The 27,762-nt window shown below is 40.8% G+C and overlaps 3 protein-coding genes across 7 annotated transcripts in view; all 3 read left to right on the forward strand.

The window, feature by feature from the left end:
• Nucleotides 1–27,762, forward strand: part of LOC115179515 (zinc finger protein OZF) — a 919,448-nt gene that overhangs the window by 746,416 nt on the left and 145,270 nt on the right. The window lies entirely within an intron of this gene.
• LOC115179539 (gastrula zinc finger protein XlCGF17.1-like) overlaps nt 1–27,762 on the forward strand; it is a 558,171-nt gene that overhangs the window by 438,901 nt on the left and 91,508 nt on the right. The gene's annotated exons all lie outside the window — the stretch shown is intronic.
• Nucleotides 7,551–27,727, forward strand: LOC115179556 (zinc finger protein 260-like). Its single transcript, XM_029741188.1, has 2 exons — nt 7,551–8,513; nt 25,966–27,727. Exons 1-2 carry the CDS (start codon nt 7,575–7,577, stop codon nt 27,241–27,243), a joined length of 2,217 nt encoding a protein of 738 aa, XP_029597048.1. The 5' UTR covers nt 7,551–7,574; the 3' UTR covers nt 27,244–27,727.

Consider the following 27,762-nt stretch of genomic DNA (forward strand, 5'->3'; position numbering starts at 1 on the left):
ATGACAGGCTACTTTGACACTGACAAACTGAGGATCACAAATCAATAAAAACGACCTTGTCTCTAATCCATCAATAGCCTAGGCCAGGTGTGAGGAGAAACACATTGTACAATATGAGGAGGAAGTTACAGTCCTAAACAAGCTTTCCAGTTTCACTGACTCACCCAATGATGTGCAGCTCACTCACCGGCCAAAAGCTTCTCTCTCTTGCTTTACTTTGTAAAACATTGCTGTTCGCTCAATAGACCTATTTGGAAGTTGATAACTTGGTAACATACAGACAGATTAGTATTTTATTTTCAGCAGGATCCATTTTCTTTACAACCTGTGTTTTCCAGTGATAATATTAGAAATATTGCTAAAGGCCTGTTTTGGCTGCATGCTGTTCACTGACAGATTTGGCACACGTTCCCGACTGTAGTCATGCCTTGTGTTTTGGCTACACACAATCCACAGCTAGGCTATTTAAAAAATAAATAGCTACTGATCCTCGATTGCTAAATTATAGTTTTACTCCTGGGGTATCCCTGAATACACGGACGGTTGTGCCAAAGATTTTATAACTAAACCAAGATGGACCACAGCTGGTGGTTTCCAATGGGAACAGTTGAGTCAGTGGGCAATACCAAGCATGAGCTAATAAGATCCTATTGGTGTGTTCTAGCACATATCTGCATATTTCTGTTAGGGAACGCCTCTGTGAAGCGTTTGTGTGCAAAAACTCAATTCGCCTTTGCGTTCCTTCTAAACAATGCATTTTTTTTTTACTGTTGCAAAGGGTGAAGTCTACAAAACTTAGTCCACTCTGTTCACAACTGATTTTAGTTTTGGGAACAGAACTGTATTAAGATCAGATTTTTCATCGTTTAGAACATTTGCTGAATGTCGGCCAAAATCCATCTTCAACCACTGCCGGCCAGTGGGCTTCCTCTCACTACCCTATTTGGTAGTGAGTGGAAAAGTTTAGCGAATGCTTCACATTTATACATCCAGTGAAATATCTATCTGTGGCTGCACTGTGGTAGTGGGGGAACAGTAAGTTCCGGGCAGGCACGCACCATTCTTCAGTATAAAGAAAGCGCCGGAACTGTGCAGTCTGTTTCTGTATTACTACAGGTATGTAATAGCAGGTGTTAAACTTTCTAAAATCGAAAGAACATGTGGATCTACATTTCCATGATAGGTAACACATCTGTTAAGGTATTATCAGGTTTGATGTAATTTTTCTGTCGAACAGTGAACGTGATAACTATTTTACAAAGTCCCATAGCTAGAAACTTTGGGTTTGTCTGAATGGATCTACATTTCCTCCAGGTAATTTAATAATCAATTTATTTGAGATTTCGGAGTTCATTTAGCATGTTATTGGATTTGTGTAAAATTCACGAGCTGGTAAAATGGCGGCGCCCACTCTGTCTCCGTCAACGGACTTCAGTGCGGGTGCATCAGAGTGTAACGGCTGTCGGAAGGAGCGGACCAAAGCGCAGCGTGTTGAGTGCTCATAATTAATATTTATTTAAACTCAGAACACTAAAGATAAATAACAAAACGAAAGCGTACAGTTCTGTCAGGAATATCAACTAAACAGAAGACCACAACCCACAAACACAGGTGGGAAAAAAACCCTACTTAAATATGATCTCCACTTATAGACAATGAGGACCAGCTGCCTATAATTGGAGATCAACCCAAAAACAACATAGAAATAGAAAACTAAAACTAAACATAGATATAGAAAACATAGAACAAAACACCCCCCTGTCACGCCCTGACCTACTCTACCATAGAAAGTAACCTCTTACTATGGTCAGGACGTGACAGTACCCCCCCCAAAAAAAAAAAAAAACACAAAAGGAGGGTAGGGTGGGTGACTAATGTCTATGGTGGCTCATGTGCAGTACCCAGAACCTGCGCGTCCCCCAGTGGAGGAGGCGGCTCTGGTAGTAACCCCCGCTCCGCCCGCTGATCCCTCTGCTTCTGTGCCACTGGACCGTGGATCATCGGCGGAGGGTCTGTACTGCAGACTGCCGCTGGAGGTTCTGGGCTGCAGGCCGTCGCTGAAGACTCCGGGCCGCAGGCCGTCTCAGTAGGTTCCGGGCCGCAGGCCGTCTCAGTAGGTTCCGGGCCGCAGGCCGTCTCAGTAGGTTCCGGGCCGCAGGCCGTCTCAGTAGGTTCCGGGCCGCAGGCCGTCTCAGTAGGTTCCGGGCCGCAGGCCGTCTCAGTAGGTTCCGGACTGGGAACTATCGCCGGAAGCTCTGGACTGGGAACTGTCGCCGGAGGCCTGATGCGTGGGGCTGGCACAGGAGGCGCCAGACTGGTAACACGCACCTCAGGGCGAGTGCGGGGAGCAGGAACGGGACACCCCGGACTGGGCAGGCTCACTGGAGGCCTGATGCGTGGGGCTGGCATAGGAGGTGCCAGACTAGTAACACGTACGTCAGGACAAGTGCGGGGAGCAGGAACAGGACACCCTGGACTGGGCAGGCGCACTGGAGGCCTGATGTGTGGGGCTGGCATAGGAGGCGCCAGACTGGTAACGCACCTCAGGACAAGTGCGGGGAGCAGGAATAGGATACCCCGGACTGGGCAGGCGCACTGGAGTCCTGATGCGTGGGGCTGGCATAGGAGGCGCCAGACTAGTACCACGCACCTCAGGGCAAGTGCGAGGAGCAGGCACAGGACATACTGGGCCGTGGAGGCGCACTGGAGATCTCGAGTGTAGAGCTGGCACCACCCGTTCTGGCTGGATGCTCAACCTAGCTCGACAAATGCAGGGCGCGGGCACAGATCGCACCGGCCTGTGAATGCGCACTGGCGATATAGTGCACATCATCGCAGAACTCAGTGCTTGCCTCGTCACCCGCTCCCCACAGTAAGCACGGGGAGTTGGCTCAGGTCTCTACCCTGACTCTGCCAAACTACCCGTGTGCCCCCCCCCTCCCAAAAAACCCGTTGTGGGGCTGCCTCTCGCACTTGCCTCTTGGTCGATATAGCGCCTCGTAACGTTGCCGCTCCTCCCTTGCTGTCTCCACCTGCTTCCATGGCAGGGTCTTATCCCCTGCCATTACCTCCTCCCATGTCCAGGACGTCCTCCATTCTCTCCTCTCCCTGGCCCAGGATCCCTGCTCCTCCTGGGCACGCTGCTTGGTCCTTTTGTGGTGGGTTGTTCTGTAACAGATCTCGTAAAGAGGAGACCAAGTGCAGACCTACTCTACCATAGAAAATAACCTCTTACTATGGTCAGGACGTGACACAGAGAGAGACAATTTCACGGTCTCACAAACAGTAACCTCGTACTATATGGTTTTGTGCATTTATGTGAATTTGTGAAATCTACTGTAAGTTAAGCGCACTTATTTAAAGGGTCTACTTTGTCTAATTAGGATGAATTCATGTTTTGTTGTCAATGCTTACCTCCTGATCTATTGAAATGAGATCAGTTTTTGACTTGGACAGGAGCATACCGGAGCTGAGTACCGGCACCTCAAATTTCTACTGCTTGAGCTCATGTTCTTCTTAGCTCAACAGTATTGTGGAGCTCGTCCATGTAAATATAAACAGTACCGGCACCTATTTCAGTCCAAGTCATGTGGTGAATTTGATAATTGAACAAGAAGCAATATAATATATTTTTAGAGAATAAAGAAAGTACCGGAACTGTCAAGACAATTACTTGTCTGTTTCTCATTGTTACTACAGGCCGACTCAAATTAAGTCTGAGTCCGGTAACATCAACAGTGAGGACAGACCCAGCCTGCCTCTCTCCTTCCACACTGAGTCCAAACCTACAGTCACTGGGTCCTGATTGTGACAGTGGAGCCCAGTTTGCACTGCAGGATCCAGAGACGGCATCAGTGAAGCTGGAAGACTGCAGTCAAACACTGGAGCTGGATGTCAACATTAAAGATGAAGAAAAGGAGGAGAAGATTGGGAAATCTGTTTCTCATGGTAAGCACAGGTTCTGTCTAAGTGTGTTGTTCGTTCTAAGTTGCAGTAGAACTGTTTCAATGAGAAGCTAGATGTTATTTCATGCTACTCAGACTTGCATGGTTTGACACCAGTATTGCCGACATTTGTTTTATTCACTGGGCTATCTGGAGTGATCAGAGAGTAGACTAAATAAGTGAAGTATACAAACTGCCAGTGTTTTTAACATTTCTATGAAATTAGTCTGTAGTTACTGTCGTGGAAATATTGAATCAAATATTTCTCAGATACCGGAGCTTGTGAATTCAAATAGACTTTATTACAAAAGCAACAAAGCCGAGCAATTCCATGGAAGAACTGATTCTCCATTCTCAGTACTCAGCTTTTATACAGTTTTACCCTTATGTAACATTGTCACTCCACTTTATGTAAATTATTAATACCTTCTAGCCTTGGCCACTCTAATCTTGCTGCCTTTCTTATTGGCTCAGACATTAGGGCATAGATTCTATTGGTGGCGTGACACACAGACATGCACACTCCTACTGCAGGTCTATTGGTGCCTATAACTGATTAGCTAATGTTCCTGTTCAAAGGTCTTCACAAGTTCAGGCTGATGTTGTCTATGTATGATTAACCCATGTCCAGTAGCCTTCACAAGATCAGATATGGCCCAGACCAGTCTGCGTTGGTCTACCTTGCCTCATTCACACGGATTCTGCTTACATTCTGTTTTTTACATGTCTAATGGTTAACTCGATATTGATTCAGCTCTGTACATTCAAATGGGCTCAGCCTTCATTCTGCTTACACATGTTTAATATTTTACCTTATATCGATTCTTCTTTCTACTTCAAAGAGAACATTATAGGTACTGAAAATCACCAGATGACTGGAAATTCTCTAACATTACTAACCCTTGTGATTGTGAGTAGAGGATGACACTCCCCTTTTTAGCTTTCAACTTTTACCCACTTAGAGTAGTTTTATTCTCCTTTTGTGTTGTACAGCCTACTGATATGAATACATACACTACCGTTCAAAAGTTTGGGGTCACTTAGAAATGTCCTTGTTTTGAAAGAAAAGCACTTTTTTGTCCAATAAAATATAAAATTGATCAGAAACAGTGTAGACATTGTTAATGTTGCAAATGACTATTGTAGCTGGAAACTGCTTTTTTAAATATTGTTTTTATATTGAATATCTACGTAGGTGTACAGAGGCTCGTAATCAGCAACCATCATTCCTGTGTTCCAATGTAATGTTGTGTTAGCTAATCCAAGTGTATAATTTCAAAAAAATAGTTTTCTAATGATCAATTAGCCTTTTTAAAATGATAAACTTAGATTAGCTAACGCAACGTGTCATAGGAACACCGGAGTGATGGTTGCTGATAATGGGCCTCTGTACGCCTATGTAGATATTCCATAAAAAATCTGCCGTTTCCAGCTACGATAGTCATTTACAACATTAACAATGTCTACACTATTTGTGATCAATTTGATATTTTATTTGACAAAAAAATAGCTTTTCTTTCAAAACAAGGACATTTATAAGTGACCCAAAACTTTTTTTAAATGTAGTGTATGTCACCCGGCACAGCCAGAAGAGGACTGGCCACCCCTTTGAGCCTGGTTCCTCTCTGTTTCTTCCTAGGTTCCGGCTTTCTAGGAAGTTTGTCATAACCATTGTGCTTCTACATCTGCATTGCATGCTCTTTTGTGATTTTAGGCTGGATTTCTGTAAAGCACTTTGACAACTGCTGATGTAAAAAGGGCTCTGTAAAATAAATGTGATTGACATGTACAGTACCAGTCAAAAGTTTGGACACCTACTCATTCAAGGGTTTTTCTTTCTGCATTGTAGAATAATAGTGAAGACATCAAAACTATGAAACAACATATATGGAATCGTGTAGTAACCAAAAAAGTGTTAAACAAATCAATATATTTGAGATTCTTCAAAGTAGCCACCATTTGCCTTGATAGCTTTGCAAACTCTTGGCATTCTCTCAACCAGCTTCATAAGGTAGTCACCCGGGATGCATTTCAATTAACAGGTGTGCCTTTGTATAAGTTAATTTGTGGAATATCTTTCCTTAATGCATTTGAGCCAATCAGTTGTGTTTTGACAAGGTAGGGGTGGTATACAGAAGAGAGCCCTATTTGGTAAAAGACCAAGTTCATATTATGGCAAGAACAGCTCAAATAAGCAAAGAGAAACGACATTCCATCATTACCTGGAGCTCAGTCAATCCGGAACATTTCATGAACTTTAACAGTTTCTTCAAGTGCAGTCGCAAAAACCATCAAGTGCTACGATGAAACTGGCTTTCATGAAGACCGCCACAGGAATGGAAGACCCAGAGTTACCTCTGCTGCAGGTGATAAGTTCATTAGAGTTACCAGCCTCAGAAATTGCAGCCCAAATAAATGCTTCAGAGTTCAAGTAACAGACACATCAACTGTTCAGAGGAGACTGTGTGAATCAGGCCTTCATGGTCGGATTGCTGCAAAGAAACCACTACTAAATCACACCAATAAGAAGAGACTTGCTTGGGCTAAGAAACACGAGCAATGGCCATTAGACCTGTGGAAATCTGTCCTTTGGTCTGATGAGTCCAAGTTTCAGATTTTTGCTTCCAACCGCTGTGTCTTTGTGAGACGCAGAGTAGGTGACCGGTTGATCTCCGCATGTGTATTTCCTACCGTGAAGCATGGAGGAGGTGTGACGTTGTGGGGGTGCTTTGCTGGTGACACTGTCTGATTTACTTAGAATTCAAGGCACATGTAACCAGCATGGCTACCACAACATTCTGCAGCGATACGCCATTCCAGCTGGTTTGGGCTTAGTGGGACTCATTTGTTTTTCAACAAGACGACCCAACACACCTCCAGGCTGTGTAAGGGCTATTTGACCAAGAAGGAGAATGATGGAGTGCTGCATCAGATGACCTGGCCTCCACAATCACCAGACCGTAACCCAATTGAGATGGTTTAGGATGAGTTGGATTGCAGAGTGAAGGAAAAGCAGCCAACAATTGCTCAGCATATGTGTGAACTTCAAGACTGTTGGAAAAGCATTCCTGGTGAAGCTGATTGAGTGCCAAGAGTGTGCCAAGCTGTCAAAGCGGCTACTTTCAAGAATCTAAAATACAAGCTATTTTGATTTAACACTTTTTTGGGGGGGTTACTACATGATTCCATATGTGTTATTCCATAGTTTTGATGTTTTCACTATTATTCAATGAAAGAAAATAGTTAAAATGAAGAAAAACCCTGTAACGGCTGTCGTAGTAATGAAACCAAGGTGCAGCGGAGGATGTGTGTTCATCTTGAAATTTAATTGAAAAAGAGAACAATACAAAAATAAACAAAAGACGACAGCAAAACAGTCCTGTCAGGAAATACTCTAAACAAAAAACAATCACCCACAAACCCCAAAGGAAAAACAGGCTACATATGTATGACTCCCAATCAGCAACAACGAACTACAGCTGTTCCTGATTGGGAGCCACACACGGCCAACCAAAGAAACAAACCCACATAGAAAAATAAACACAGAACGCCCACCCATGTAACACCCTGGCCTAACCAAAATAGAGAACAAAAACCCCTCTCTATGGCCAGGGCGTTACAAACCCTTGAATGTGTAGGTGTGTCCAAACTTTTGACTGGCACTTTATATTACACCAACTGACTGGTTCTTCTGATGTTCACACAGGAGATCATGTTGAGACATTCTCTACATCCAGAGAGCAACAGCAGGAAGATCACAGAGCTAAGAGGTCTCACCACTGCCCACATTGTGAGGAGATTTTCCCAATTCTATCAAAGCTAAAAATACACCTAAAAATACATACAGGAGAGAATCTGTATTTCTGCACTGACTGTGGGAAGAGATTCACAACATCAGGGGTTCTGACAATTCATCAGAGAGTGGACACAGGAGAGAAGCCTTACTCTTGCTCTGACTGTGGAAAATGCTTCACAACATCAACTTTTCTAAAAGTTCACCAGAGAACACACACTGGAGAAAAGCCTTACACCTGCTCTGACTGTGGAAAGAGTTTCTCTCAATCGAGCCACCTAAAACAACATGAACGTATACACACAGGAGAGAAGGCTTACTCCTGCTCTGACTGTGGGGCAAATTTCTCTCAACTGGTTCACTTAAAAAGTCATCAAGGTATACATAAAGGAGAGAAGCCTTACTCCTGCTCTGACTGTATGAAGAGCTTCTCTCAACTGGGCTACTTAAAACGTCACCAAGGTATACATAAAGGAGAGAAGCCTTACACCTGCTCTGACTGTAGAAAGAGTTTCTCTAACTCGAGCTACCTAAAACAACATGGACGTATACACACAGGAGAGAAGCCTTACCCCTGCTCTGACTGTGGAAAATGCTTCATAACATCAACTGTTCTAAAAGTTCACCGGAGAACACACACTGGAGAAAGGCCTTACTTCTGCTCTGACTGTAGGGCGAGTTTCTCTCAATCGAACCACCTAAAACAACATGAATGTATACACACAGGAGAGAAGCCTTACTCCTGCTCTGACTGTGGAAAATGCTTCATAACATCTGTGCTAAAAGTTCATCAAAGAACACACAGGAGAGAAGCTTTACTCCTGCTCTGACTGTGGAAAATGCTTCATAACATTATCTGAGCTAAAAGTTCATCAAAGAACACACACAGGAGAGAAGCCTTTCTTCTGCTCTTACTGTGGCAACACATAAATACATGCATTACACTTTTTACCCATAACAGGGGCAGTTCAGGGCAAGGTGTTAGTGCTGAAACTAAGCATAGTTTACAAATGTATCCAAGTGTTGAATTTCTCATTTGCGCTCTATCTCTCAATCTCTCTCTGTAAATCTCCATCTTGTGTTGGTCCACTAGGGACCTGTTGCCATTGTATGAAGTTTTATCCAATAACCTAGACTGTTTGTGTATATGTATCTTGTGTTATCATTTAGCTCATCGGTAAATAAATAATCAACTCAATTTGTGTGGTACGGAATAATTAGTGAGACCCGGGTTTGTGCAGATTTACTAATGATGCGACATTCAGAATGAGACTGAGCAAATTAATTAATTGGTGACTGCTATGAAATCTATATATTCTTTGAGTTAATTTGGGAAACGGTAACTCATTATTAAACAAACTTTTCCCTTGACTTGTGTTGTATATTTGACACAAATCAGTGTAGGGGATTTACTGAATGCTATGAGCTATTAGTGACCTCTGGTGGTGAAGAATTGCCAGTAGTTGTTTTTAAATAATTCAGGTTATAGTGTATGATATGATTTCATTTAACTTTCTACATTAACTTAGATTAAGCAACGTTTTCAGGTTAATTAAAGTTTAATTTCCAAATAGCCTAGACAGGTATGATTGATCAATAACATTATCTGAATTGAAATTACATTTGCGAGCTCATTAGAGCCAACTCCCACATTACTGATCTGGTATTGTTGGAAGTCCTGCCTTTGCTAGAATCCAGTGGGATTTTCAGCTTTCAGGGATAAGATTTAAAAAAAATGTTTTTTATATAATTTCTTGTGACAGCAACCATATGCTCAAATCAAATTTTATTGGATCACATACACATGATTAGCAGATGTTAATGCGAGTGTAGCGACATGCTTGTGCTTCTAGTTCCGACAATGCAGTAATATCTAACAAGTAATCTAACAATTCCACAACTACCTAATACAGACAAATCTAAAGGGATGGAATAAGAATATGTACATATAAATATATGGATGAGCGGCATAGACAAGATGCAATAGATGGTATAAGACACAGTATAAACATATGAGATGAGTATTGTAAGATATGTAAACATTATTAAAGTGGCACTTTTTAAAGTGGCCAATGATTTGAGTCTGTATGTAGGCAGCAGCCTCTGTGTTAGTAATGGTTTTTCAGTCTCTCAGTCCCAGCTTTGATGCACCTGTACTGACCTTGCCTTCTGGATGGTAGTGGGGTAAACAGGCAGTGGCTTGGGTGGTTGATGTCCTGGAGGGCAGGTAGTTTGCCCCCGGTGATGTGTTGTGCAGACCGCACCACCCTCTGGAGAGCCTTGCGGTTGAGGGCGGTGCAGTTGCCGTACCAGGCAGTGATACAGCCCGACAGGATGCTCTCAATTCTGCATCTGTAAAAGTTTGTCAGGGTTTTAGGTGACAAGCCAAATTTCTTCAGCCTCCTGAGGTTGAAGAGGCGATGTTGCACCTTCTTCACCACACTGTGTGGGTGGACCATTTCAGTATGTCTGTGATGTGTACGCCGAGGAACTTAAAATGTTCCACCATCTCCGCTACTGTCCTGTGGATAGGGGGGTGCTCCCTCTGCTTTTTCCTGAAGTCCACTATCATCACCTTTGTTTTGTTGACGTTGAGTGAGAGGTTGTTGCTCACGTTTGTTACAACAGGGTACACTGTATGGTATCCAACCAATCTCAACTGATTGGATATCATTGTCTCATTCAATTTAATAAATAAGTTAAATTGCCATACTACCTTTTCAGGTCATTTATTGGGATAATACACGAACTGATTGAGACATTGTTAACCTTTTCCACATTAACATAGATACAGCAACGCTTTCAGGTATTTTAAAGTTTAATGCCAAAATAGCCTATAAAGGTTGAATTTATCATTAATATTGATAAATCAATAAAACTTTGCCAACTCCCACATTACTGATCCAGTATTGATGATTCATTGACGTCTATAAACTGATTTAAGTCGTGTTTGCAGCTTCCAACTCAACCCTAACTATATAAATTGAAATAACTGATCATCTTTATAATGAGCAAGCTATCGGATGAGTTGCCACCCATTCCCTCGCTAATAAGTGAACCCCCAACCACGGAAAGATTGATCGCTGACCTCCGCAGTGATGCCAATCCTAACTATGCCGAGGGGCTGAGAATGTTAGATCACAATGCCATCAGCGAAAAAACTGCAGAAATTGCGACAGACGCTCTCCACAATAGACCATCAGGCACAGGCCTTGTGAAGGTCCTCTCCAGTCTAGCCCTAAACTATGCCCACCAGCAGAGATGGACAGTGGTCCAATACCTCAGTGCCCAGCAGAGGCACGAGCAGGAAGCTGTGGAGTTGAAGGTACAGGTGGAGAACCAGGAAGTTGACAATAAAAGCCGACAAAGACAAACAACTGCTAGCCGAGGAACTGCATTTGAGAACAAGCAAAAGGAGGACATTGCATCACTTAATTTCTCGCTCCGCACTCGAGACCTCTCCCTGAAAAACATGACAGATAAGTATGAGGCCGGGCGGAGCAAGTGCGACACCTACGTGTCTAAGATAAACACCCTCAACTCCCAGGTGGACTCTGTGATGCAGCAGAATACCACCCTTAGGTATCATCTTGAGGAACTCCAGAACAGTCACGCGCTATCGTGGGACTACCTAAACGAGCAACCTAGCTCACAACAGGAGCTCAGGGAACAAAGGAATGTAGACGACAGGAGATTTCAGACTTCACCTCTCTTAGGGGTCCCTCAGTCTTTTCCTCTTGGCCATTCGGCCCACAGTAACCTGGCGCCTCCTCGGCAACACAACCAAAGCTTGGCTTTTCCTCTTGGCCTTTTGGCCCACAATTCCCCACAGGAGGGTGCAGATGCTCCCCGCGCACTTGGCAGGGATCGCCTTGACAAAATTGTCAAACCTCTGCGTTTTTGACCCCGGTCCAGGAAAGCCAAACAACACAGATGTTCTTAGCAGACATAGAGGACGCCTTGGATGGCTACCCTAATGCTACAAATACTGACAGGCTTTACCTGTTGAAGCTAATGTCCAACAGACACGTGACACGGTTCATCCGTCTACAACAGCAACACGTGGCAAAACGACTACGCTAAACTTTCCACGGCTTTGAAAATTGAATTCAGTGGTTCTGCCACTCGCAAACACGATAGCTCGTTGGCTAACAATGTCAAACAACCTCGAAATGAACACTCACAAGCATACTATCATAGGTTTCGTTCAGCTTACTTTGGCATGCTCACTGAAACAGGAATGGAAGAGCTATTGCCTTTCAAACAACTGTTTCTGTCAAACATGTATCCCAACTTCATTAACTTCTTGGGCACTACTACTATTGCCCACATTGGGGCGGCAGGTAGCCTAATGGTTAGAGCATTGGACTACTAAACGAAAGGTTGCAAGATCGAATCCCCGAGCTGACAAGGTAAAAATCTGTCATTCTGCCCCTGAACAAGGCAGTTAACCCACTGTTCTTAGGCCGTCATTGAAAATAATAAAATGTTCTTGACTGACTTGCCTAGTTAAATAAAGGTAAAATAAAAAATTGCCAATGGGCATTTTGCCAATTTTGTCACTTCTAGAGCTTGTGAGCAAAGCTAAGGAACCCGGACAGCTAGATTTTCGAGCTTGATCCAGATCGACTGGGTTGGCCCATTTGCCAGGTCGGCCAGATGTGACAAGTATCTCCCCACATCATCAGAATCCTAAGGAAATATGTGGCAGCCAACCACAAAGATTGAGACTTCAAACTCCCACTGGTACTGATTGCGATCAGAGCCACACGCAACAGGTCTACAGGAATAACACCAATCGAGATGATGACGGGCTGGCAAATTACACTTCCACTGCATCTCCTGTACCAACCGGGAGATGTCGCTGCAGCCACCGCCTACACGGCTCATCAACACGTGACGGACTTGCGAACCCACCTCCAAACTACCTTTGCGTACGCTCAAGGAAAGTTGGAGAGAAGTGCAGAAGGTGACAAGACCCATTACGACAAAAAGGTGTTTGAGGTCGGGGATTATGTGTGGTACTACATATACACCAACCCTGCGGGCGTTGCGGCAAAGTTCCTGCCCCACTGGACAGGGCCTCACGAGATTGTGGTGAAACTGTCACCTGTAGCTTATCAAATCAGAATCAGCAAAGGTCAACAAACCACCACGTCAAAGTGGGTCCACAGGAACCCCCCATGGGAATAGAAGGGGTGCCAGCCAGCACCGAATAGACAGAAACCTAGCAAAGTCAGAGGTACTAAGAAAATTCTTAAGTTTCCTTAGCTGATCCCTTCCAGGAGATCAGCACGTTGCAGGACAATATCAACAGTGACAACGAACGTACACTACCATTCAACAGTTTGGGGTCACTTTATAAATGTCCTTGTTTTTGAAAAAAAGCACTTTTTTTGTCCATTTTAAAATAACATCAAATCGATCAGAAATACAGTGTAGACATTGTTAATGTTGTAAATGACTATTGTAGCTGGAAATTTGTGATGGAATATCTACATAGGCTTACAGAGGCCCATTATTAACAACCATCACTCCTGTGTCCCAATGGCACGCTGTGTTAGCTAATCCAAGTTTATCATTTTAAAAGGCGAATTGATCATTAGAAAACCCTTTTGCAATTATGTTAGCAGAGCTGAAAACTGTTCTGATTAAAGAAGCGATAAAACCTACCTTTTTTAGACTAGTTGAGTATCTGGAGCATCAGCATTTGTGGGTTCGATTACAGGCTCAAAATGGCCAGAAACAAAGAACTTTCTACTGAAACTCATCAGTCTATTCTTGTTCTGAGAAATGAAGGCTATTCCATGTGAGAAATTGTCAAGAAACTGAAGATCTCGTACAGCGCTATATACTACTCCCTTCACAGAACAGCGCAAACTGGCTCTAACCAGAATAGAAAGAGGAGTGGGAGGCCCCAGTGCACAACTGAGCAAGAGGACAAGTACATTACATTAGAGTGTCTACTTTGAGAAACAGACGCCTCACAAGTCCTCAACTGGCAGCTTCATTAAATAGTACCCGCAAAACACCAGTCTCAACCTCAACAGTGAAGAGGCGACTCCGGGATGCTGGCCTTCTAGGCAGAGTTCCTCTGTCCAGTGTCTGTGTTCTTTTGCCCAACTTAATCTTTTCTTTTTATTGGCCAGTCTGAGATATGGCTCAGCATCCCGGAGTCGCCTCTTCACTGTTGACGTTGAGGCTGGTCAAGTATTCATAAAATGGTGGTAATGGATGGTAATGGAAACTGTATTATAGAGGCACAAAATATGTTACAGGAAAAACAAAAAGAACTGGAGGTACTTATTCAAGAACGATCAAGTGTAATGTATTACAAAAATAAAGCGAATTGGATGGAAAATGGGGTAAAATACACACAATTGTTTTTGAATCTTCAACACAGAAATTCTACCAGAAAGAATTTACAGAAACTCATTAAAATGATGGAGTTATCCATGATTCACCAAATGATATTTTGAAAGAGGAAGAAAAAATATTTTAAGCATATGTTTTCTTTTCAGTCTCCATTTCCACTGAATGATAACTGTAAGGATTTCTTTCCTAATAATAATAATAATATTAATAATTATAATAATGTAAAATTAACACATTTACAGAAAGACTGGTGTGAAGGCCAACTTACAGAAGAGGAGCTCTGAGGCAATAAAATCTTTTCAGTCTGGAAAAACACCAGGGCTTGACACTATACCAGTAGAGGGATATCAGACCTTTTTTGATGTACTCAAAGATCCATTAATAGCATGTTTTAATTACTTTTATACAAATGGTAGAATTTCAGGTACTCAACAAGGTCGGATTTCATTACTACTAAAACAGGACCCAGGTGGTAAGTATAAAGATCCAGTCCATTTAAAAAACTGGAGGACTCTAACACTTCACATTATTCAATGCATAGCATAGAATAAAAAAGGTTATACCAGATATTGTTCATCCTGATCAGACAGGTTTTTTACATGGATGATATATTGGAGATAATATACAACAATTACTTGAAACAATTGAACATTATGAAACATTGAAGATACCAGGTCTGGTCTTCATAGCAGATTTTGAAAAGGTGTTTGATAAAGTACGATTCGAATTTATATATAAATGCCTGGAATACTTTAATTTTGGTGAATCTCTTATACAATGGGTTAAAGTTATGTACAGCAACCCCAGATGTAAAATAGTAAACAATGGTTACTTCTCAGAAAGTATTGAGCTTTTAAGAGGAGTAAAACAAGGCTGTCCGTTGTCTCCATATCTATTTATTATGGCCATTGAAATGCTAGCTATTACAATTACATCAAACAAGAACATCAAGGTGTTAGAAATCCATGGGATAAAAACAAAAGTGTCAATGTATGCTGATGACTCTAGTTTTTTCTTAAGTATGCAATCTGGATCCCTGCACAGTCTCATTGAATATCTTGATCACTTTTCTAGCGCCTCAGGTTTAAAACATAATTATGACAAGTGTACCATATTACGTATTGGATCGTTAAAAAAATAGTGTTGACACTACCTTGTAGTTTACCAATAAAATGGGTGGATGGTGAAGTAGACATACTTGGTATTCACATCTCAAAAAATATAAATTCATTTAACACAATTAATTTCAATAGAAAGTTAGCAAAAATTGATACGATTCTGCAACCATGGAGAGGTAAATACTTGTCTATTTATGGAAAAATTACATTGATTAACTCTTTGGTCCATCACAGTTTACTTACTTACTAATAGCATTGCTTACTCCAGATGATTTGTTTTTAAAACCATTTGAGCAAAAAATATTTCATTTTATTTGGAATGCTAAGCCAGACAAAATTAAACGTGCCTATTTATATAATGAATATGAGTTTGGTGGGCTAAAATGATTAAATATTAAAGCTTTAATTCTCTCACTAAAAGCTTCACTCATACATAAGTTATACTTAATCTACTGGAAAACCAATTTGGGTTTAAGAAAAACTCATCCTTTGTTCAAAAATTGCTTTTTTTGCCTTCATACAGATTACTTCTCATTTCCGACTAATTGAAAATGAAATTTTGTTTATGGTATTGCCCTTTCTTAATCAAGCCATACAAAGCTGGCTACAATTTCAGTTTTGTCCTCCAGAAAAGATAGAACAAATATTACAACAAATGTAATGGTTAAACTCAAATATATTGATTAATAAAAAAAACATTCTTTATGGAAAAAATGTTTTAAACGGTATTATATTTATTAATTAAATTATGAATAGAAAGTGAGGAGTTATGTCACATATGCAGTTGTCGAAAATATACGGGAATATCTTCTCAATCCAAACTTAGAACCAACTGATTGCAGCACTACCACGAAAATAGAGGAGGCAAGTGGAAAAGGGAGAAAGTAGGGAACTTGTTTGCCTGCCATATATTAAAGATACAAATTGGCTGAAAGGAATTGGTATGAATAGAAAAATATACCAGCTTCATCTGAGGACAAAAATGATGACAGCTGAGCCATACAGGTTGCAAAATAAATGGGAGGAAATGTTCGATGTACCAATTCCATGGCACATGGTTTATGAACTGGTACAAAAACCTACAGTTGACTCAACACTTAGTTTTTCAATTTAAATTATTATATAAAAGTATTGCCACAAACAGAATGCTATATATATATGGGGAATACAACAATCTCAGCTCTGTAGATTTTGTTGCAAAGAGACAGAATCAATAGATCACTTATTCTGGTATTGCCCCTATGTAGCTTGTTTCTAATCACAGGTTCAGGAATGGTTAAAAAACCACAACATGCACTTGAAATGAACCTTACAAATAGCAGTGTTGGGTGATCTGGAAAGCCATAGGCAATCAATAAATAATACAATAATACTCGTAGGAAAGGTTTTCATCTTTAGCTCACAATCTGTGGATAATATACGATTAAAAAGATTCAAACATTTTGTAAAACATCACAGCACAATTGAAAAATATATGGCACATGGAAACCAAACAAGGGCAGTCTATGGTGATAGGTGGGATGGCTGAGAGTGGCTGAAGGTTGGGATTAAAGACTTTGTTTGGTAATGTATTGTTGTTTTATATATAAAAGTACCATGTATGTAAAATGTATTGGTAAAATGTATGTATATGTAGCAAAAAAGTTGTACAAAAAAAAGAGGACAAATAGGGGTTTAAAAATAAAGAATAATGGAAATTATTCGAATATGACTTATTGAGAGGTCAATAAGAAAAAACATTGCAATGAAACATTGTTTTTATTCAAATTAATTCTAGCCATAGCTCTAGTTTTCCTCATCTTCAGGTTCACCCTCTCCAACTGAGCAGGACATCAGTAGGTTAAGTCTGCGCACACAGATATGCAGCCTTGCCTCCTGAAGTGCCATCGTACAAAAAACTATGAAAAGAAAGTACATTTTCTTATAAATTTAACTTTGCACTGTTTGTCTCCGAGCATGGTCTTGGTATAGCCTAGGCCTATAGTATAGTCTATGGATCATGTTGGAAGAGAGAAGAAACCTCTAGGAGGAGGGCCTGGAAGGATCCACCCCAACGACACTAACCACAGTCCTATCTCACACACCTCTCCGCTCACGCTGCTCTGAACAGGCAGGGCCATGACCATACCAGTAAAAAGAACAGACTTAGGTCCTCTGAGAAATAGACTGATTGTTTATCTTATAGGGGGTGAGTGGTGACTCTGCCTAGTTGGAAGGTATAAATATGTCATTGTGTGACTTGTATGTTGTATTTACAGCTGACGTATCCAGTAGGTTGAATAAATCTGGTTTGTGCTTTTACTAGTTGTCCATCTGAGTTTCTACTCTGTTCGTTCAGAACTTAACAATCCTTTTATTGAGACTACACTTTGCACACTTGATATTGCACACCCAGCAGAGAATCAGGGAGAAGGGGCATCATGACATATAATAAGCAACTAATTCTCAAACCCTGAGCAATGTGACATTTGATTGATTGCAAATTACATGACACTCCCTGAACTAAATTAAAAAATACTAAACCCTCCCCTTGACTGAAATCTAAAAAGAATGACACTCCCTCATTTTCCTCCAGGTAACAATTATGTAAATTTCACCTCTCCCTAAGCAACTTTTGTTTAATGATATACATACTTTGAAACTACTACATATGTTTAGTAAATTGTCTTTTAAAACTAGATGTATTATTTTCGTCCTTGATGATGAAGAATGTGTTTGGATAACTGCATGGAACTTGATTGATCCGCTAATGAAAAATAAATATTCTACATTCTACTGCTCAGCCTATGGGTTATCTATACAGAAAATGTGTTTGTTTAATTGATAGCATGCTAAATAATTTAAATGTCTATGTATCTACTCAATACATGTCACTACACCTCTACATGCCAATTAGCTAGCCCCCAGTATGTTCTACAATGCATACAAATAATGTTTTGCAGTATAAAGGACATTTTTCATATTTAAATATATGTGAAATAAAACTAATGTATTTGTAATTTTTTTACATTTATTTAGTGTTTTCTATGGTGCCAAAGTCCAGGGACAATATTACAACCACAATTCAAGTATGATCCACTTACTATTGGGGAATGGTACCAGAGAGGAAGCTTGTGTTACCCTTTCCATGTCCCATTGTTCAGAGTGGAAGAGCTGTGAACTCACCTGTGATGATCCACATCTACCACAACCTTTGCTATTGTGTTAGTAAGCGCCACAGCATTTTAGGAAGCCATTGTTCAAAATGTGTTCATACACACAGTAACAATGGGAGGGGATGTAGCATGAACAGGGGAGGACCAGGAGGTTGAGCTCAGACTTCTATTTCGGACTGGGATCCTATCCAGAGTTGACAGATTAACAGTGAGGACAAACCCAGCCTGCCTCTCTCCTTCCACACTGAGTACAAACCTACAGTCACTGGGTCCTGATTGTGACAGTGGATCCCAATTTGCACTGCAGGATCGAAAGTTGGTATCAGTGAAACTGGAAGACTGCAGTCAAACACTGGAGCTGAATGTCATCATTAAAGATGAAGAGGAGGAGAACATTGGGAAATATTTTATTCATGGTAAAACCAGGTTCTAGCTATAAATGCTATTAATAAATTAAACCTCCATAAGTTATGACCCAGTCTATTGCTATGTTGAATTATGACATTACACATCACTGAAGAACTTCCAACTGCACAAATGTAGTTATGAAAGTTCAATCAGTAAGGCTGGTCTGAATGGATCGTCACTTCATTCATCTAGTAAACTCTATGGTGCAGTGCAGCTGACATAGATTAAGCCTAATCCTAGAATAAATTCCACTTTTAAACTGTACTAACTGAAATGGCTTTTCTCAGACACGGTTTAAAATAGTCTCAGACTTGTCCTAGTCTAGATTTAAAGTCAGGATGATTTAATCTAGATCTGAAGGCTAAGGCTTGATAAAAATGTATATATTATTTTAAATAAAATTTCGTTTCTAATTTGTATTTCATCGTTACAATTCTTTTCATTTGTATTTCGTTTTAACAATAATTGTAAACATTTTCTAATTTCATCTCTTCAGTTGTTGTTGGAAAGAGAAGGGTTAACACTGAAGAGAAAAAAATATCCAATCAGGATTTTCTTTGGTGGTCTCTGGGTAGAAAAATCTAGCTAGCTCAGCCAGCCATAAGCAAGAGTCTTTGGTAACAGCATATATAGATTGTGTCTGAAAGTGGGCGTGTTGACTGAAGTGGGAGGATCAACAGAGGTGGGTGTATGGAAAGTGAATCAGCTAATTGAGAAGATTTGTTGCCACTCAAGACCGTTTTGTGTGGCTGATTTGATTGTTGCACAACCAGTTGATTGTTTGACAACTGTAGCATTTTATCTAAGCAAAACCCTAACCTTTTTCCTAACCTTAACCTCATTATCATAACCTGCCACGTTAATTATCCTAACCATTTTCCTAATCTTAACTTCATTCTCCAAACCGGCCATGTGAATTATCCCAACCTGCTAGGTTAATTATCCCAACCTGCCAGGTTAGTTCTCTTAACCTGCTATGTAAACATTACGCTGATCAGCATGGACCTGGGTATGGTTGGTCTGACCAATAATGGAGTGCTGATGTTAAAATTCCACCTTTCCAGAAACAAGTCTCTCACCGTTGTCGCTTGTTATAGACCCCCTTCAGCCCCCAGCTGTGCCCTGGACACCATATGTGAATTGATTGCCCCTCATCTATCTTCAGAGTTCGTACTGTTAGGTGACCTAAACTGGGACATGCTTAACACCCAGGCCGTCCTACAATCTAAGCTAGATGCCCTCAATCTCACATAAATGATCAAGGAACCTACCAGTTGCAACCCTAAATCCGAAACCATTGCCCTCTAAATACACCTCTGCTGTCTTCAATCAGGGTCTCAGCGATCATTGCCTCAATGCCTGCATGCGTAATTGGTCTGCGGTCAAACGACCACCCCTCATCACTGTCAAACGCTCCCTAAAACACTTCAGCGAGCAGGCCTTTCTAATCGACCTGGCCCGGGTATCCTGGAAGGATATTGACCTCATCCCGTCAGTAGAGGATGCCTGGTTGCTCTTTAAAAGTGCTTTCCTCTCCATCTTAAATAAGCATGCACCATTCAAAAAATATAGAACTAAGAACAGATATAGCCCTTGGTTCACCGCAGACTTGACTGCCCTTAACCAGCACAAAAACATCCTGTGGCGTTCTGCATTAGCATCGAATAGCCACCGCGATATGCAACCTTTCAGGAAAGTCAGGAACCAATATAGTCAATCAGTTAGGAAAGCTAAGGCTAGCTTTTTCAAACAGAAATGTTATTAATTTTATTATGAACGCATTAGATTGACAGTAACAGTAGTCAGATTAGGCTACAGGTAAAATAAATGTTAAAAAACACTGGCTGTTGTTGACAACCATATTCAGTTAACATTCATATTGTTCATATTTAATTCAGTGATTGAAATGATGAGCCCATCCCTCAGTAGCCTATTCCAGCAGGTAATTGAGAAATTGTCTCGCTTTCATGTTGAATAAATTAGTCTGGAAATCTAAAGTAAGCAAGCTGCTAAATCGTTCAGTTTACATCTTGCCTACATCTTGTCTAGGCTACTGTAGACTATCTGAAATGATATGTAGGTCTATCAGGCTACCTGCCTTTATCGAAGCAAACTATGTCAAAATGTAATTAGAAACATAAACCCAGATTTTAGTCTGTTGCCTATGTCTTTTGAAATGACAAGTCAATCTCGCAAATAGGTCATTTATAACGGCTGTAGTCTTACAATCTGGCACATAATAACTGCACAATTGCCATAAATTAGCCTAACATTCGTTTGTTTTATGTTCATCCAAATGTTTCTTGCTCAGAGATTTCGAGATCCTCTGCCAGCTTTCATCTCTCAAACTCTCCTTTCGGATTTATCTATAGTTATGCACATGTGCAAAGGGTATTTATTTACAATAATGAACCTGATTCAAGCCCAGAATGCTGATTGGCTGAAAGCCGTAATATATCAGACCATATACCAGGGGTATGACAAAACATTACTTTTTACTGTTCTAATTACGTTGGTAACGAGTTTATAATAGCAATAAGGCACCCCTGGGGTTTGTGGTATATGGCCAGGCACTCCGCGTTGCGTTGTGTTTAAGAACAGCCCTTAACCGTGGTATGTTGCCCATATACCATACCCCCTTGTGCCTTATTGCTTAATCAAGTCGACATTCATTGATAGAAAATGATCTGGTGAGTTTAATAAAGGTGTTATGTAAAGGTCGTACAAAATGTGTTATATCTGGAGTTTCCTCGGACAATGAGGTTCATCTTCTTATGCAGAAGATTCCTGGAGTGTTTGGAGCACTAAACCGTGTGTAGATGGAAAGAAGGAGGAAAGTCAATCGGTTTTACTGATGTTGGAAGAAGAGTATCAACCTACTAATCTTTTTGGTATTTATTAGGATCCCCATTAGCCGCTGCAAAAGCATCAGAATTGTTCACTTCTTTCCTTAACTTCTCAAACCCCGGCTTGGTCTGATTCCCAAGCGTTCTCGCAAGTCTCGCGTTGTTGCGTCTCTTGGTTTAGGAACTCTGTGGCTGTAGTGGGAGAACAGGAAGTTCCGGCCAGGCGCGCATCATTCTTCATAACTAAGAAAGCGCCAGAATTGTGCAGTAGAGACGATTACTTTTGTCTCCGTTTCAAATTCATTGTTACAGGTATGTAATAGCACGTTTAAACGTTCTAATATCGAAAGAACATGTCATAAAAACGTTAAGGTATTATCACGTTTAGTTAAGGTGTTATGTTCTATTTTTGTGTCAGACTGAGTGAGTGAAGAACGTGATAAAAAATAATGTTCAATTTACATAACGTTAGCTAGTTAGAGACTTTCGGTTTGCCTGAGTGGATGTACATCATTTCGTCAAGGTAATTTAATAAAGAATCAATTTATTTGAGATTTCTGAGTTTGTTTTACATGTCGTTTTGTGTAAAATTCACGAGCTGGGAAAATGGCGGTGCCCACTCTGTCTGCGTCAAAGAGAGGCAATTTTACGGTTGCACTGTTTTGAAGCTGAATGTAATGATGATCAGTTTTCTACATGTGTAATAATATTCAGACACATTCAGTTTCCATCTTTATCTATAATTGTTACTGGTGTGAACGGGAAATACAATTTGTCTTTGAGTGAAATAATACAGTGAAGAGAACATTATTCGGGAGAATCAAATGTGTCACATGCCGAATACAACAAGCGTTGACCTTACTGGGGTCAATGCAAATAGTTCTGGCAGCCATTTGATTAATTGTTCAGCAGTGTTATGGCTTAGGGGTAAAAGCTGTTAAGGAGCCTTTTTGACCTAGACTTGACGCTCTGGTACCGCTTGCCGTAAAATTGTACATAGTGCTGCCTAAAACAAACTGCAACCTTGTACTAAATGTTTTTTGTCATTTATGTGAATTTGGGAAATCTACTATAGATTAAGTGCACTTACGTTGTGTAGCCTAATTTATAGTGTGTACTTGTCAAATGTCAATTAGTGTTTTGCTGTCAATGCTTAGCTACCTGACCTGTTGAAATTAGATAATTGAACAAGAAAAAAATATAAAATTTTTAGAGAATATAGAATGTACCTGAACTGCCAAGACATTTAACTTTTGTGTCCGTTTCTCTTTATTACTACAGGCCGACTCAGATTAAGTCTGAGACCGGTAACATCAACAGTGAGGACAAACCCAACCTGCCTCTCTCCTTCCACACTGAGTCCAAACCTACAGTCACTGGGTCCTGATTGTGACAGTGGAGCCCAGTTCGCACTGCAGGATCCAGAGATGGCATCAGTGAAGCTGGAAGACTGCAGTCAAACACTGGAGCTGAATGTCAACATTAAAGATGAAGAGGAGGAGGAGGAGATTGGGAAATCTGTTTCTCATGGTAAGCACAGGTTCTATCTAACTAAGTTTGTTATTCATTCCAACTTCCCACTGTGTATGAAAAGTTGCAGTAGAACTGTTTCATGATGAACTGTTTCATTGAGAAGGTAGATGTCTGTCCTGTGTAGCTCAGTTGGTAGATCATGGTCCTCTCATCGCCAGGGTTGTGGGTTCGATTCCCATGGGGACCAGGATGAAAAAAGTATTAATGTATGCACTCATTACTGTAAGTTGCTCTGGATTTGAGCGTCTGCTAAATTACTAATGTAAATTTGCAGTACGTGAGGAGATAAAGAACATTGTTTTCTTCATTACATCTGTCACATTATTATGTAGTTTACGGTAGTCCCCCAGTCACGTGGTGTTTGATGACAAACACACAACGAGAAGAGACCGGAGCCTTGTGAGTCAGTTACTGTTGTGCAGCATGCGCCATCTAATTACAGAATGGAATTCACAACTAAATGTTTGCCAGCTAGATATCTAACATCTGTTAAAACCTCTCTGGGGTATGTGGGACGAACTCGTCCCACCTACGTAACAGCTACTGAAATTCCAGTGGCGCGATTTTTGAATCGTTAGAAATACTATTACTTCAATTTCTCAAACATATGACTATTTTACAGCTATTTAAAGACAAGAATCTCGTTAATCTAACCCCACTGTCCGATTTCAAAAAGGCTTTACAACGAAAGCAAAACATTAGATTATGTCAGCAGAGTGCCCAGCCAGAAATAATCAGACAGCCATTTTTCAAGCTAGCATATCATGTCACATAAACCCAAACCACAGCTAAATGCAGCACTAACCTTTGATGATCTTCATCAGATGACACACCTAGGACATTGTGTTATACAATACATGCATGTCTGTTCAATCAAGTTCATATTTATATCAAAAAACAGCTTTTTGCATTAGCATGTGACGTTCAGAAAACGCATAACCCCCGGCAAACTTCCGTTGAATTTACTAACAGTTTGCTAAATTACTCACGATAAACGTTCACAAAAAGCATAACAATTATTTTAAGAATTATAGATACATTACTCCTCTATGCACTCGATATGTCCGATTTTAAAATAGCTTTTCGGATGAAGCACATTTTGCAATAATCTAAGTACATAGCCCGGCATTACAGGGCTAGCTATTTAGATACCCACCCAGGTCAGCCTCCACCAAAATCACATTTCCTATAAGAAAAATGTTCTTACCTTGCTTGTTCTTCATCAGAATACACTGCCAGGACTTCTACTTCAATAACAAATGTTGGTTTGGTCCCAAATAATCCATTGTTATATCCAAACAGCGACGTTTTGTTCGTGAGTTCTAGACACTATCAGAATGCTTCTTCACGGTCCCACGCATGGCGCATTGGCGTGTCAAAAATGTCTAAATATTCCATTACCGTACTTCGAAGCATGTCAACCGCTGTTTAAAACCAATTTTTATGCCATTTAACTCGTAGATTAGTGATAATATTCCGACCGGGAGTATGCATTGAGCCTAAACAGCCGAATAAAATTTCTCCTCAGGAGCGACTCATGCACGCGCCTCATTCAAAGGTCCTCGGAGCAGCCACTTACAAAAGGTGATAATGTGTTTCAGCCTGAGGTTCCCTCGTAAACCTTCAGTTATTTCCCGGGCTCTGAGAGCCTATCGGAGCCCTGGGAATTGTCACGTTACAGCTAAGATCCTTACTTTTCAATAAAAAGATGCAAGACGCACGACTCCTTGTCAGACAGGGTACTTCCTGCTTGAAACCTTGTCAGGTTTTTGCCTGCCATAGGAGTTCTGTTATACTCACAGACACCATTCAAACAGTTTTAGAAAATTCAGAGTGTTTTCTATCCAAACCTGAACAATAATATGCATATTCTAGCTTCTGAGTTGGTGTAGGAGGCAGTTAAAAATGGGAACATATTTTTTCCAAAATTCTCAATACTGCCCCCTAGCCCAGACAGGTTAAGTTAATTTTTCTTGTAATCTAACAGCACCTATTTGGCACACATAATATGCACACAGCGCTTGCTTGGGTGGGTTATTTACAGATGGGCTATGTACAGCTGCAGCGATCGGTTAGCTGCTCAGATAGCTGATGTTTAAAGTTAGTGAGGAAAATTATAAGTCTCCAGCTTCAGCGAAAAAAAAAAAAAAAAAAAAAAATATATATATATATATAATTATTTTTTTTGTTAATTATTATTTTTATTTTTTTGCAATTCGTTCCAGTCATTGAAAGTATTCCACAGAGAGGCTGGCCAGTTTTGACTCAATGTTGACTCAAGCTTCCCACAGTTGTAAAGTTTGATGGATGTCCTTTGGGTGGTGGACTGTTCTTGATACATATGGGAAAATGTTAAGCATGAAAAACCCAGCAGCATTACAGTTCTAGACACAAACCGGTGCACCTGGCACCTACGATCATACCCTGTTCAAAGGCACTTAAATCTGTTTTCTGTAAGTCGCTCTGGATAAGAGCATCTGCTAAATGACTAAAATGTTTAAAAAAATGTTACAAATCTTTCTTTAACCCATCTCCTTCCCTTCATGTACACCGATATGAAGTGGATTTAACAAGTGACATCAATAAGGGATCATAGCTGTCACCTGGTCAGTCTGTCATGGAAAGAGCAGGTGTTCATAATATTTGTACCACTGACTTTTTTCTTCTGATGCTGTTCACACAGGTCACGTTGAGACATTCTCTACATCCAGAGAGCAACAGCAGGATGATCACAGAGCTAAGAGGTTTCACCACTGCCCACATTGTGAGGAGATTTTCCCATTTCTATCAAAGCTAAAAATACACCTAAAAATACACACAGGAGAGAATCTGTATTCCTGTACTGACTGTGGGAAAAGATTCACAACATCACATTCTCTGACAGTTCATCAGAGAGTGCACACAGGAGAGAAGCCTTACTCCTGCTCTGACTGTGGGGGGAGATTCTCTCGACAGAGCCACTTAAAAAGACACCAACATATACACACAGGAGAGAAGCCTTACTCTTGCTCTGACTGTGGAAAATGCTTCACAACATCATCTGACCTAACAGTTCACCAGAGAACACACACAGGAGAGAAGCCTTTTTCCTGCTCTGACTGTGGGGGGAGATTCTCTCAACTGAGCAGTTTAAAAAAACACCAACATATACACACAGGAGAGAAGCCTTACTTCTGCTCTGACTGTGGAAAGAATTTCTCCCTATTGGATTCCTTAAAAGCACATGCACGAATACATACAGGAGAGAAGCCTTACTCTTGCTCTGACTGTGGGAAGAGGTTCTCTCAACGGAGCAACTTAAAAATACACCAACGTTTACATACAGGAGAAAAGCCTTATTCCTGCTCGGACTGTGAAAAGAGTTTCTCCCAATTGGATAAGTTAAATAGTCACCAGCGAATACATACAGGAGAGAAGCCTTACTTCTGCTCTGACTGTGGGACTTGTTTCAGCCAAATTGATACATTAAAATGTCACCAGCGTATACATACAGGAGAGAAGCCTTACTCTTGCTCTGACTGTGGGCAGAGTTTCTCTCAACACAGCAGCTTAAAGAAACACCAACGAATACACACAGGAGAGAGGCCTTACTCCTGCTCTGAATGTGGGACGAGTTTCTCTCTACAGGACAGCTTGAAATCACACCAACGTATACACACAGGAGAGAAGCCTTACTTCTGCTCTGACTGTGGAAAGAATTTCTCTCGACACAGCAGCTTAAAGAAACACCAACGTATACACACAGGAGAGAAGCCTTACTCCTGCTTTGAATGTGGAAAGAGTTTTGCAACATCAAGTGCTCTGACAGTTCATCAGAGAGTGCACACAGGAGAGAAGCCATACTCCTGCTCTGACTGTGGGGGAAGTTACTCTCGACTGGGAAACTTAGAAACACACCATCGTACACATACGGGAGAGAAGCCTTACTCTTGTTCTGACTGTGGTAAATGCTTCACAACATCAAGTGCTCTAACAGTTCATCAGAAAACACACACAGGAGAGAAGCACACCAACAGATACACACAAGCCAAGACTTTTGCATATTCAAATCTTACGTTTTCGGGGGATTGACAATAGACCCGTTTTAAAGTATCCTTTTTTGGTAACAGTTCTCTCAGACCAGCTAAGATTAAAGTCACTCCATCACTTAATTCTCATTAAAGAAGTGGTAAGTGAATTGGGTCAAATGAAGAAATTGTGGAACACTACTGTAATCCTATTGTTTCTCACTGTGAGAGAACTGTGCAGAGGAAAAGGAGCATTACAGAATGTTAGCCTCTCTTTACTGATCAGTGTGCAGCTTGTCAGTTTTGGTGTTTTGTTAGGGTCTACTGCAAAGATATTGAGATGAACTTGGCCCTTAGTGTTGAATATCCTCTTAGGTTTCTCTTGTTGAAACAATGGAGTCTGATGGTTGACTGTGTAGTACTGCTTCCCTCTGTAGTTTTCTGTGTGAATGAGCAAGTAGACACAGCATGTGTGTGATGATCAGTTTTCAGCATATATATATTATATACAAATGTCAATAGAAAAACAAGTAAAAATAAATTAAATGCAGCTACTTTGCTGTTATTCTAGGTTTCACATGAC

The sequence above is a fragment of the Salmo trutta genome, chromosome 39, assembly GCF_901001165.1.
Source record: "Salmo trutta chromosome 39, fSalTru1.1, whole genome shotgun sequence".
In the NCBI taxonomy this organism is placed as follows: domain Eukaryota; kingdom Metazoa; phylum Chordata; class Actinopteri; order Salmoniformes; family Salmonidae; genus Salmo; species Salmo trutta.